The following is a 14,250-nucleotide window of genomic DNA, read 5'->3' as shown; positions in this document are numbered from 1 at the left end:
AAATTGATCAGAATGCGCTCTCGAATTTGAAATTAATTTCAGATCTTGCATCGCAAGATTCTTCGATTTATATCGAGAACAAATTCTGTGGCACGAGAACGTACATCTCGCTAAAAAGTCTCTCACTCCGGTCGTCGCTTCCTCCTGCATCTATTTTCGTTGTACACGCATTTGTACACGGGTAGAGGAAGTCGTCGCACGAGAACACGTGGTATTCCGTCCACCGCGCCGCGTTTCCGTCTTTCTGCCTTCCCTCCGGCGCGTCCGCTACCGATCCATTTGGCACGTTTATTTCTGTGTTTACTTCGCACAGTCGGCACATGAGCTCCGTGCTACGAAACTCAGAGCTCCGACCTCCGCGAGACAAAAATGATGTGACAACGCTTCTTCTCGCGATAGGCCTTCGAACTTACATTAAAGAACTCGTTAACTCGATCGTGCGTTTGTATACCAAACCGATCTCTGGACCTCGCTCTGATTACACGAACCATCAATGAAAATGTAGTTCAAAGACAGTCAAATTTAGCTACGCGCGTCATTAGCATACTAACTTGCCGCGCATATTGTGTGTAGATAAAGTTTTAATTACATTATTATTACTAATTAATAAGTAGATACTCATATCTTTAAAAACTCGGTACATCAAATTCGTTTGTGAAATCAACGTTATCTTATCAAACATTATTACGTAAAATTTATTTTAATGAGAAGAATTTTAGAGATCTTTAAAAAGTTTAACAAAAAATTAAAAAATAAGCTTCTAAGAAACTGCTGAGATAATCTGATAATGAGAAATTTTGTTCAAATATTTTCATCGATTAGATGGTTGACAAATTTTATTGGTTATTGAATAAAAACTATTATATAAAAACATTTTAAATCTAAAATACAACTATCGTATTTTAGGGTATAAATATAAATAAGGTAAATAAATCTTAAATAACGGGATAAATATTTTCTACTATAATCATTTGTGCACAATTTAAGATATGCTCGTCTAAATGAATAATACATTTTTAAAAACTAGCTACGTCTTGTTACTTTCGATACACAGAAAAAAAGAGAAATGTTAAATCAAGACTTATATACGCAAGAATCTGTAATCTTGAAATGAAATATAAAGAAAACTTGCTTGAATGAGGGCATTTATATAGTTCAACTAAAAGAAAAAAAAGAAACAAAATGTTGAAATTCTTATAAGAAAATTATAGATTTTTGCATAATACGAGTATACATAAATCTTGATTTGATACTTCTTTTTTTTCTGTATGAAATTATCAATTATATATTAAGATAGAAAATCTCATTCTATTTTAATATAAACTTTTTACAGTAAAAAATTCATTGTTACTTTAAAAACGTTTCTGAAAGCGATGCAAAAAAAACATAAAAATTGCTTTAATTAACTGAATCAAATCGTAACACAATTTCATAGAGACCTTTTTGTCATGTCCATTTTTATTGTTACGCATTTAAATTTCAGACGTCTTTTGCAACATTTGCTGAAGATAAAATGTTTGATATCAATTGAGGAATGTTCTCACTAAAAGTTTATATGGAAAATATATTTTACAGTATTATCCTAAGGACATAATAAAATCTATATATGTTTACTATCGCGTTATTTATGACACCGATAAAAATACTGATGAAAAACTCTATCGATCTAAACTGCACCATAAGAATTTGTAGACATCATTGACGATTCTAAGATACAAATACTAAAACGTGTCGTACCGGTATTTCTATTTTCTATGATGCCGAACAATATATATAAAATAAAGATTCTTTAAGTTACTCGCATTGTTACCAGTTACATATAAAGATAAAGTACAAGTTTTTAACTGCCTTTAATAAGAATCGTAAGAGAGAGAGAGAGGAAGAGAGAAAGAGAGAGAGAGAGAGAGAGAGAGAAATATACAGTAACAGCAATTTTTATTGACGATTTCTCGCATCTAAATATAAAGCGCCACTTCACCAATTTTATGATAGGAAAAGTCATATTTCCTACAATATCTAATTATCCATTGAAATATTGAAAAGAAAGTAAAAGGAGAGTAAAAAGAGGAAATAAAAAGTTTAAAGAGATAATTTCGTGTATACATTTATTATGTCTAAAATCACACACATCACCAATTTAAAAATTTATAAAACATGCCTTCATATTGAAACCGGTTAATTTTAGCATTTTTAAATGCTAATGGTATAAATTTCTATATTTAATTAAACGATCACAAAAATAGATAAATAATTTTAAAAGTTTAAACACAGTCGTATTTGAAATGGATCGTATACAACTATGGAATTACTTTATTTTTGTACTAAATATTTTAGTTGTTTAAATAATGCTTTTATAATAAAATAGGGCGTGCAAAATATACCAAATTTATTTATACATGGATTATGACCAATGACACTGTTTGTTTCTAATTGCATTCCTGCTGCTGTAGTTACTTTCGCATTCGGATAAAAATTACTTGCCCCGACCTTAATTAACTGATACAAGATCCAATTCCCAGATATATACCACTGAAAAGTCACAGGTTAAATCGTTTAATATCGTGAAACTTTCCCAAAACATTTTTATCAAATGAAGATTCTAAAAATGTAGAACATATCTATACGTATGTTCTACAAATATTTAGCACATCATATATGTTGCGCCTTCAATAAAAACTCCAAAGCTGAAAAATACTAAACCTCTAAATAAATTATATTTACGATTTTGTCTACCTCTCTCTACAATATAAAGAAAGAAAATTAAATATAGTTACAAATGATACTTTATTTGCCCCAAAGGGGCCTTAAAGGGCGTTTTTGAGGAACGTTCCCAAACCTTTACAGAAATATACATTTATAACTTCTGCTCTCCTGTCCTGGCCTCTTTTGACTCTATACAATCCAATGAATATCGTCTAAATATTGACTCTATACAATTCAAGATGCCCCCCTTGGCTCGTTCCTCCCACTTTTTCCTCTAGTCCTACTGGTTCCTGTGACTTTTCTCTTCTGTTCCTTCCTCCTTTTCCTTCCCGGTTTTCCTCTCGCGTTTTCCTCCTCGACTTCTTTCCTCTCATTCCTTCTGATTCCATTCACTGCTTCCTTTGTTTCTTCCTTGTCGGTTTACATCCTCCTCCATCTCTCTCCCTCTTCGTCCCATTTCACCTCCTTCCCGTCAATCCACAGCCTTCTGTTTGTTAATACAGCTGATCTTCCTTTCGCTCTTTCCTCTCTTGCTTTGATTACCAGCTTGTGTCTATACGCCCTCTCTTCCATTGACAGTTCCTCATCTACCCCCACTTCCCATCTCCTCCATATTTCCTCGCTTTTTTCAATTATCTCTTCCTTATCCTCTTCTTCCTCCAGCTCCATAAACATCAGTTCTTTTTTGTCCGCTCCCATTGCCTCTATTACTCCTCTTACCGGGATTATTCTTCCTGTCACTCTTTCCATTATTATCTCCACTAATTCTCTTCTTTCCCTCGGACCTTCTCCTCTTACTTTCCTCCATATTATTCTTTTTTTCTTCCTTTGCTCTTTCTCTCTATTTTCTTTCTCTACTTTCTGCTCCTTCTCTCTTTCTTTCTTTTCTCTTCTTCTTCTTACATCTTCCTCCATGTCTTCTACTATTCGTCGCGCTTTTTCTTTCTCGCGCTTACTTTCCTCCTCTTTGCTTCTGATTTCTCTCTCGTTTTTATCTCTCCTGGCCTCATTTATTTCTTTATAGTCTCTTTCCTCTTCTCTTTTATTTAATCCATCATCACTCTTTCTGACCTCTTTTCTTTTTGCCTCTTCCTTCCTCTACCTCTTTCCACCAGCTTTCTCCCCATCCTCCCTCGTTCCATCCTTCAACGTCACTCTCTTCTTCCTCTTCTACTGCCCTCTTTCCCCTTACCGCTCCGTCGCTGTACTCCCTCACCTCTTCCGTTTCTTCCTCCCCTCGTTCGCTGCTCTCCAGTCCATCTCTTCCGTCCTCTGTTCGGTCCTCGTCGTCCTCTCCTTTCCTGTCACTGCATTGAAAATTGTTAATGACTGTCCCTCTATCTTTACCTGCCTCTGTTCTTCCTCCCCGCTTTCTCTTCCATTTTTATCTACATTATTCACTTACTTTATGTCTGCCTCTCAAGAAAATTAAATAGTTATCCAATATGGTTTATCCGATTATTAAAAAAAGCCAAAGCGCAATTAATATACAATCGATCTGATTCACTAATATGTAAAATAATGTAGATTGGAGAGAAAATGTTTATTATGTTATGCACAAAAACAAATTATTAGGCAAATGTTGAATACTGAATTTCGACTCGTTTTCAATTTTCTCGTCATAAATCTCCGCGTAAAGAAAAGTGAAGATGACTATCCGAGTAAACGCGCGCACTCACCTCGTTGCGGTTCGACAAGCGCGTGTCAGATAACGGCTGTTTTCCATTTCTCGTCGCAATACAACGATCGTCTCATTCTTCTTGATCGCTCGTTCAGTCACGCATGTCCTAGATGTATTTGCGCCGTCGTTGACAGCGGCGGGGATGAAAACGGTGGAAAATATGCCGCTCGCGTTCGACGTTTCGCGATACACCGTAACCGTACGCGTGCAAACTGAAGTTGCCGCGTTCACGTGACCATCGAGCTACCGCGCGGTGCGCGCACGATCGAATCAACCACCGCCACACATCTATCAATGCGCGCGCTACGGCCGTCATATTGCGCACCTGCGGAACGAATTGACGGCGATAGAGTTCGAATTACATCAAATTAGACGCAATCCGATATTTGACCAAAGAGAAATGTAATGCTTACACGCGCACGTCTATATAGATAATGCGACAAACTCATGACACTCTCATGAGTGAGATAAATTTAACATATTTATATTTATACATATTATCGCGATATTTGCCCTAAAAGTTTTCAATAAATGCAAATTCTAAAAGTACAGAATATCTATTTATATGTTCTACATACGTATCGTATAACACCCAGATAGCAAATCGTGTCTGAGCAAAATCGCCAACCTGTGATTGCTTATGATGCTGGCAACTTGCCGTATATTTGCTTCAATAATTTCGAGTAATTTAATATTTAAAGCAACACGCAGGCAACATTGAATATATGTATTGCCAGCAATTTATCGGCAAGAGAACAGCATCAAATTTACTTCGCGTTGTTGCTATAGCAATATGACAGCAACAGCTCGAATTTTGAATCAGTTATATATGGGTGACGATTTTAGACCGCAGTATAAGTTGTCAACAAGTTGTTGGCAAGTTGCTATACAAAATTGTTATATCGTGAAGGCATCAACTTGCCGACAAATTCGGACTCAGTTGCCACAATTCTGATAGCAACATATACCACAGTATTAAGTAAGAACAGTAGGTTCACTCCGTGTCGGATCTATTGTTCTTCGTGGCAAACGTCCGCCATGATGTTGATTGCCTGATCGTGTTTTATTTGAACCGCTTACTATAGAAAACGCTTGATAATTATAATTATATAAAAAGTGAAAAAAAATATAAGAAATATATTAATTAAATATTCGAAGCAAAAATGTCGCAACACACATACATAAGTAAAAAATACATGCGCGCTTTATTTGAATAATAGAAACCGCTTGTGATAATTATATAAGAAATGAAAAAAATATAAGAAATATATCATACATATTAGTTGCTTTCCATTTACATCAAAACTCAAATAATTCTCATTTGTGATGTCATTCTGTCTTTATTATTCATTAATTGCCAAAAAGGATAGAACGACGTCACAAGTGAGAATTATCTGAGTTTTGATGTAAATGAAAAGCACCTATTAATTAAATATTCGAAACAAAAATAATGTCACGACACATTTTATTCATGTATATTTTATTCATTTTATTTATGTATCAATTTTTTTATGTATTTATTTATTTATTATCTTATTACATAATATTCAAATAGCATATTTTTATTACAGTATTTATATATGTATCGGCGCGTATTGTATTTGTATTTATTAAAAAATTTTTTTTAAATAGAATTATAATACCATGAGTAATAAAAGTGGTTATCGATATGTATTTAAAGATTGTGGGATCAAAGAAAACTATTCTGATTTCCGAAAGATTCAGAAAGGTACGTATTTATTATAACAAATACTTGAATACATAAATACGTTAAATACACATAAATACATAAATACATTAACATATTAATACATAAATAAATATGCTATTCGTATATTATGTAATAAGATACATAATAAATAAATACATTTGAAAAAATTAATACATAAATATATTAATACATTAATATATTTAATGCATTCAAGTCTTAATATATATATATTAATGTATTAATATATTTATGTATTAATTTTTTTTATTGTATTTATTGAGTATCTATGTATCTTATTACATAATATACAAATAGCATATTCATTTATGTATTAATGTGTTAATGTATTTATGTATTCATGTATTTGTCATAATGAATACGTACCTTATTTCTGAATCTTTCGGAAATCGGAATAAAGTTTCCTTTGATCCCACAATCTTTAAATAAACATAGATAACCTCTTTTATTATTTATTATAATTTTTATTTAAAATTTTTTTTAAATAAATACAATTACAATACAACTGACGCGCCGATGTATCTAACCAAATGAACTGTCAGATGACAGCCGCCATGTTATTGATTGCGCAAATCGCCATATTCATTTACCAACTTCTTAGAGGAGTGAACCTACTGTTCTTACTTATACTGTGCATATACTATGTTGTCAGCAACATGCCAGCAACAATGCAGACACGTTGCTATCTGGGCATATATTGCATTATAAATCTAAAAAAATACGAAAGCACCGGACAAATTAAACTATAATTAAACTTTCCAGATAGCAGAATGATGTCAAATAACGCATTAATAATAACGTCTTAATGACATATCTCTGTCAATAATACGTCATTCAATAATATGTCATTAAGGCCCCTGGTCCCTGAGCCGAAAACTCCGCGTTGACGGTAGCGACGTACCGTCGCGTTAGAAATAAGAACTCTCTCCAATGCCAATGGAGAATAAGCGAGAAATGTTGAGAATTGACATGTCGAGAATTCTTGCGTAGTATTTCCAAATAAAAAGATATTTGCTTAAAATAACACTACAGATCACTTCAGCACACTTCGAAAACACTCCGAGTTGAGGTTAAGTCTACCCCTTTGAACAGCCGTAAAATGAATGTAATATATACGAAATCTAGTCATGCGCCTGCGCACAAGCCTGCATCGTATCACATTCGTTTTACGGCTGTTCAAAGGGGTAGACTTAACCTCAACTCGGAGTATTTTCGAAGTGTGCTGAAGTAATCTGTAGTGTTATTTTAAGCAAATATCTTTTTATTTGGAAATACTACGCAAGAATTTTCAACGTGTCATTTCTCGCTTCTTTCTCACATTCCAACATGACCGCGATGAGTACCCTGCAGGAGCCTTTAAGGGGATCCTAAAGCCGTCTGTAATACCGGCTTTTTTTCTTAGCACTAATCTTTTAATTGACTTTATAGAAATGCAAAATTCTTGTCTAGAATTAAAGTACGCATCAAAATCTAGGTCATGGTGGTCAAATTTATATCGAAAACGAAAAAAAATTAATATTTTTGTTAATTTTTGGTATACGTGACGACAATATTTGCTTTGTACAAAAATTCCACGATAAATATCCACAAAATTAGACCGGCATGACCTAGGGACAACATTTAAGAACAATATCGTGCAATTAGATCTAAGATTGAAAACCTAGAAAAAAAGATTACTTTATATAACTTTTATATGTGCAAAAGCACATTCAGGTTGAGCAATATTGCGTGTGGCAAGAGATGGCGCAGTAATCGAACAAAGACAGATGCCTCTCGTTAGACAAGGACAGATATAGATATATGACAAGAAAACAGAATTAGAAATGTTGACATTACCGACGTCGAGGAAGTTCAGCCTTCACTTTAGGATCCCCTTAAGACGTTTTTAGACGTCGTACCCTACTATTTGATTTTTATTCGCCTCTTCTTTCAGAAAATAGTTTTCCAATATGGCGATTATTGAAAAAAGCAAAAGAACGTGAATATTACGAATCACAAAATAACGCGCAAAGAAAAGCGTGCGCGGCGATAATAGCCGCACAAGTGAATACGCGCACTCACCTTGATGCGAATCGGCAAGCAACAGGATGTGGGTCGTCACGACGCAACGGAGGTCGTCGCATCCTCTCATGTCGGTCACTCGTTCATTCAAGCATAACCTCGATAAATCTACAATGTCATTAACGGCGACGGAAACGAAAACGATGAAAAATATGCTGTTGACGCTCGACGTTTCACGATGCGCGAGTAGCGAGCTTTCAAACTGAAGTTTCTGCGATCACGTGATCACCGTGCCGCCGCGCGGCGCGCGCACGCGCCAATCGAATCAGCGGCGGCCGGTGCCGCGGCCACCATATTGCACTTCTGCGGGACAAGTTGGCGGCGATTGAGTTTGAATTATACGTATTCGATGTCGCGCCGAGGGGAAATGCAATGCTTACACGGCGCGTTTCTAGGCGACGGGCCAAGCTCGCGCATGACATTTGCACGAGTGAGATGAATCGTTATGATCGTAAACTTACATAATATACACGTCGCGACGATTGAAAAGGATTTCATCGTGCGTTAAATAGGAACTGTATGATTTCGGAAGTATGACTCGATAAGATGCAGTTATCTTAGATGCAGGAAAAAATTCCTCCTCGAGCTTACGGGAAATAAATTTAGTCTTAATAAATAAATGTTTTTGATTTCGTTTTATTTTGAAGAACGCATTATTCCGCGACAATGGGCGTTTATGAAACGAACAGAAGGGACATAGAGAACGACAGAAATGTTTATAGATCGCACATATATATGAGCTTCATACGCGACGCGACGTACGAAATGTTAGTGAAACATTTAGGCTAGCGAGCGATAAGTAATTAGGTCGACATAAATACGCAATTGCGCAACTTTCATAGCTGTTTATTTGTGAGAAAGGGAAAATAATTCACGCCACTGCAAAATCGGCGACTGTTACGTATCGCCGAATACACTCCGTCACGATACGCTCTAGTGACTTTGCAAAATGCAATTGGTCCGTTTCCGACCAATGTGCCGACAAAGTCGGTTGAACGCTCCGCATTCTGGCGTTCTGCAAAGCCCCGAGGTAAAGCACCGATGCGCTTGTGTCATTCCAAACGATGAGGCCCTGGCGACGGGAGGATTCCAGCTCACAACTCTAGCGTATTCCCGAGCCATTCCATCAACTGACGTTTTTATCGTGCGTCACGCTATAATCGTGCGGACGCTGGCGATATCGTTCTATTCCTGTTGCGATCTAGTGACTTTCGACGCGACATAGTAGCGCCCTGTGGCGAACAGGCCGGCGGCCAGCAGCAGGCTGGCGACGGCGAGGACGAGATGAAGCATCCACGAGCGGTGCTGCGAATCGACGTGGAGTAGCTCGCGCAAACTCTCGTAGGTGTGATGCAGCGTGCCGCGCAGGGCGGCGTCGAGCGATCTGCCGGCGACGCGGCCGTCGCCGCCGCAGCAATCGTACGACATATATATATATATATATATATGACACCGCGTCGCTGTTTGGCATGAAAATAAATATAGCGGGTACGTCGTGGCGTGCCGCGACGTGACGCGACGCGGCTCACACCGCGAATGGCCGTGAGCGGCCTCGTAGAGAGATGCCGAGTTTTGCGGCTAATGCGTCCAAGAATCACGATGCACCGTCAACAGACGGAACGAAATCTCGCGAACGTACATACGTGTATGCATGCGTACGAACAACTGGCGCGGTGGGGTGAACGCCAAGCGGGTTTTCGCTTTCGACTGACTGAAATCGAATGAACTCGGATCGCACGCCCGCTACTCCGTCCGCGTGTGAGTGCGTCGCGTCGCGACGCGACGCGACGCGACGCGGCGCGTCGCGCGTGCGTGCGTGTATGCTCGCGGACGCATGCTGCACGCGTTCGACCTTGCGGTCTACGCCAGTCCAGTTTACGCTACGCGATTAAGCGCCGAGTCAGCGAACTCTTTGCTCTCAGCGCCGATGATATTTATTTATTATAATGATAATACAGCATTTCGTGCGCTCGCTCACGTAGGTTAATTCCCTGGTGGAAAAATGTCTTAGGCCAGTATTCACATAATCAGATCTTATCACTGAAATATATACTAACTGGAACGAGCGCTGGGCCTGCGATATGAGAGAGAGAGTATGTCAAGGTGTCTCGAGCAGTGCTCTGTCCTTGTCTGATCTTCTTGATCGGCCTGTACTTCGTCCTCACTCCATCCTTCCCACTCTTGACTACGCTGTGAGCTAGACAAAGAGAAAAGGGGAACTTGGGACTTATTTCTCATATCGCTCGCCTGTCGTGGATTTCTATATATAGTAACGCTCGTTCCACTTTGAATACATATTTCAGTGGACCCTATATTTAAGACCATCTTATAAGTACAATCTTAAGATGTCATTTGAAATAAGTTTCGACTATGGCTACGTCTCGATATTCACTACCAGTACTGAAAATCTATAGTACGTGTGACGTAAAAATTTTCAGTCTATAAATACTGGCCTTATAGAATTTTTCATATTATTATCAGAATTTTTGAATTAATAAAAATTTTAAGACTCAGATTTTTTATACGATTTGGAACGTTTAAAAAAAAAAACTCAGACAAGATAATAATGAAATATTTCAGATTTTTCCCGCCAACACATCTTTGTAGAAATCTGAATAAATAAGTATGAGAAAATTGACGTAATTTAGCAGAAATTTTCGTATATACTAAATAAAATAAATTATACGAATTTAAATAAATGTTTCTTATCGTAGTCTTATTCTAGTTTCTTAAGTTAAGTGACGAATAAAAAATCGTGCTCAGCTCGGCTTACAAAACGCGAATGTGGAGATGAGACGAGTGATTTATCATTTATTTATCAATGACAAGTGCTGCACGCTGCATGTATGATACTAGGGCTGTTCCCTTTGGACGCTTTCGTGCTGAAAGCGTATTCTATCTTTCTTTAACATATAATATGCAATAAAGATAGAATACGCTTTCAGTACGAAAGCGTCCAAAGGTATGTAATGCAGCCATGATGTATCAACAGCAGTCACATATGCGTTGTAATTTTAAATGACCACACGAGAAATTGTTGTAATATATCTATCGAGGCCCGAATGGCAATATGTAGATTAACTTTAATCTTTTTCTAATTCTTAGAACTAGAAAAATAAGTGAAACCGAAATTAAAATTAATATACATAGACATGAACACAAGTAAAGAAATAACTACGTTATTTAAATTATATAACGTACTGAACTAAGATCCTATGAAATTAAGTGAAAACTTTGCGTAATAAAGAAGGCTATCGGCGAAAAGAATTTCGTCGTTTTTCATTCTTTTGTTTTATCATAAATTCTAATGCGAAATTTCACAAGTTTGAAAGTAAGGCGGCTTTAAAGCTGATAGAGCGCGATCATTGACTACGGGATAATCAATAGTAAAACAGATGATTATTAATTGGAGGAACCGAAAATAAAATGTAAAAAACGATCACCAAAACAAACAAGCTTAGACTCGTCAAACTTGCCATTTTTAGACTGAAAATAGCATCTCGATATCTAGTTATGCACGATACCTCTTACAAGCGACAGTGTAAACAGTGCTTTAGACTACGCTATAGCTTATATCATCCTCTCGAGTCCCTGAAAGCGCAGGAATGCCACTCCACAACCAACTGTGAAAGTGGTTAATTGCGACCTTTTAATGTGCCAACATTTTTTGCCCAGGTTTTTCTACGTTTTCTCAGGATGGCTAAAAATGTAACCTTTCTATATTATAAACTGCAAAATAAACAACAAAACTCTATTGTTGAGTATAAGATTAACAAAATATTTGCAAAACGATATAAAGATTGAATTATTATGTATGTGTGTGCAGGGAAAATAAAAATTACACCAAACTACCAGAAATTATATACAAATATATTTGTATGATAACACAAAGTTTTATTGCATTATTCAAAGTTAACGTCTTCTTCTATCTCTCTTCTATATCCTACGTCTCATACAACTGGTTGATACGTTATAAAAATTAACAAACTCTAATCAATGTAAATGTAGTTATATTTTTTAATAACTATTTTGTAAGTGTCACAGTTCATACCTTCTATGTAACTATTTGATAAATTATTTTTTTTCATCATTTAGATTATATTTTGTTTTCAATTTATCTAAATCTTCCATCTTTTTGTCAACATCAATTCGCTTAAATGCTTTGTTGCTCTGATAATATAGAACCACCAAATAACGATTGCATACATTAAAACCGCTCAAGTGGTCACAGGCATTCTTTGCATCAAATATATCTTCGTACACGACAAATGCTGTGCCTCTAGTTTCCGCCGTGTTACCTCTGAAACGAGAATTATAACTTTAAACATTAACTTGTTATTAGATTTACTTCATTTTGACTTTTACTATGTTTACGCAAGCGTAACTTCTGAAGCTTACGATAATTCTTCTGCATAAACAGGATTTTGCAGTAACTTACGATAATTCACTCCGCGTAAACGAGTGAATTATCGTAAGTCACTACAGAAGTAACGCTCGCGTAAACGTAGTATTTGTCAACTATACTTACACTCTAATTTGTCTGATAGCTCCGTACTTGCCAAATATATCATACATTTCTTCAGCTGTAATTTTATAAGGTAAATTCCTAATATACAATACTCTGTTTACTTCAGGTGGCAGCCTTACCTAAAATAAAATTTTTACTTGTTAGAAAACAATAATACATAAGAAGTTAGGTTAGGCTAGTATCAAGATCACTGTCCGTTAATATAGTGTACGTTTCGTGTATATTTACATTAGCGCGACGTTGCAACATTGCCATAGTCATTTTGGCGAATTAGTTTATCCACTAAAGTTCTCGCAAAGTTACAGAATTAATTTCGACAATAAAACGTCCCACAACGCCGATCGACAGTCAACAGAAGTATGCTTGGTTTGCTGCGTACGCCGTTCAAATCAGATACGACATTCATGATCACCGTCGTATGTATACATGGTGTAATGCTATACAATGCGAGTCGTAAAGTCGTGAGTCGTAAGAATTGACCAATCACAATCGAATTTGAGGAGAATAATCGATTGTGATTGGTCAATTCTTACGATTCACGACTTTACGACTCGCATTGTAGACCTAGCATTAGAAGACAGAGCTGCGTTCGCTGCGTTCCAAAATTCACTCTAGTTAACTAAAATGCTATAGTGTACGTGACGTAAACTATAGATTTCGACAGCCAATCAAATGTTTATCCAAAATGTAATGCCACATTTAAATGCAGCATTAGTCACAGTTTGTGACAAAAATGCAAACAAAAATAAAAAATTTGTAAATATAATACGAAACCTCACAAATTAATTTAAAAAATATAATACATAGGCTACGTTCGGGGAGCACGCTATTAGCGCTATTGCATCATTCTATCTTTATCGCTCATCAGGTATAAAACAAGGATAGAATAAGCAAATAGCGCTAATAGCGCGCTCCCCGAACGCAGCCATAATATACTAATGATAAAAAAACAATTTCTACATTAATAAGTAAATGAAGAATAAATATTGCAAATAAGGAATTAGAAAACGTTATTAATAAGGAAGTATACAGAAATGATTATCTACTCGTATTGCAAACTGTAAGAACAATATTCCTGACACAATGTTATATTTAAAATCGTCTTAAGTTTATTATAAAATGCTATAATAAAATAGTTTTTTAGGTATAGTTAAACGGCCTGACTGGCAAGTTTTATTAACTCGATTTAATTATCTAAATACTGTAAAGAAAATTTATTGCGAAAAATATTACCTCAGCCAGGGTTCGAACCTGGAACCTCGCCCTCATTCCGTGTAGGGCGTCGTACCAATTCGACTACCGAGGCATGTGGTAATATTTATCGCAATAGCCAGTTAATAATAGTTTGAAACGTCTTTCTCAGGCGACGTGAATAATAATAAGAGAAATAGGATCGTAACGAGTTACTGTATACATATATGTCTATATATATACGTATAATTTTTCCAAACAAACTTTCGAGTTAATAAAACTTGCCAGTCAGGCCGTTTAACTATACCTAATTATTTCATCACTGGCGATTAACTTTTATTGAATATATAAAATAGT

The 14,250-nt window shown here is 36.2% G+C and overlaps 2 protein-coding genes across 4 annotated transcripts in view; both read right to left on the bottom strand.

The window, feature by feature from the left end:
- Positions 1 to 8,669, bottom strand: part of Oatp74d (Organic anion transporting polypeptide 74D) — a 208,261-nt gene extending 199,592 nt beyond the window's left edge. The window contains exon 1 of the mRNA XM_071791863.1: positions 8,175 to 8,669. The gene's annotated coding sequence lies outside the window, so the exon portion shown is untranslated. The remainder of the gene's footprint in view (positions 1 to 8,174) is intronic.
- Positions 8,670 to 8,794: 125 nt separating this feature from the next.
- On the bottom strand, positions 8,795 to 13,147 carry Sf3b6 (splicing factor 3B subunit 6). Of its 3 annotated transcripts, none has more exons than XM_071791869.1 (4): positions 12,931 to 13,147; positions 12,703 to 12,821; positions 12,226 to 12,474; positions 8,795 to 11,903 (listed from the first exon to the last, which is right to left on the bottom strand). In XM_071791869.1, exons 1-3 carry the CDS (start codon positions 12,961 to 12,963, stop codon positions 12,249 to 12,251), a joined length of 378 nt encoding a protein of 125 aa, XP_071647970.1. In that variant the 5' UTR covers positions 12,964 to 13,147; the 3' UTR covers positions 8,795 to 11,903; positions 12,226 to 12,248. The 3 variants fall into 3 exon arrangements, with proteins under 3 accessions (XP_071647970.1, XP_071647969.1, XP_071647971.1); XM_071791868.1 differs by having other exon boundaries at positions 8,795 to 11,874; positions 12,931 to 13,145; XM_071791870.1 differs by lacking the exon at positions 8,795 to 11,903 and adding an exon at positions 12,024 to 12,132.
- Between the last annotated feature and the right edge of the window lie 1,103 nt (positions 13,148 to 14,250).

The sequence above is a fragment of the Temnothorax longispinosus genome, chromosome 10, assembly GCF_030848805.1.
Source record: "Temnothorax longispinosus isolate EJ_2023e chromosome 10, Tlon_JGU_v1, whole genome shotgun sequence".
Taxonomy (NCBI): domain Eukaryota; kingdom Metazoa; phylum Arthropoda; class Insecta; order Hymenoptera; family Formicidae; genus Temnothorax; species Temnothorax longispinosus.
The sequence above is the reverse complement of the archived record's forward strand: the minus strand, read 5'-3'. Positions and strand labels throughout refer to the sequence as shown.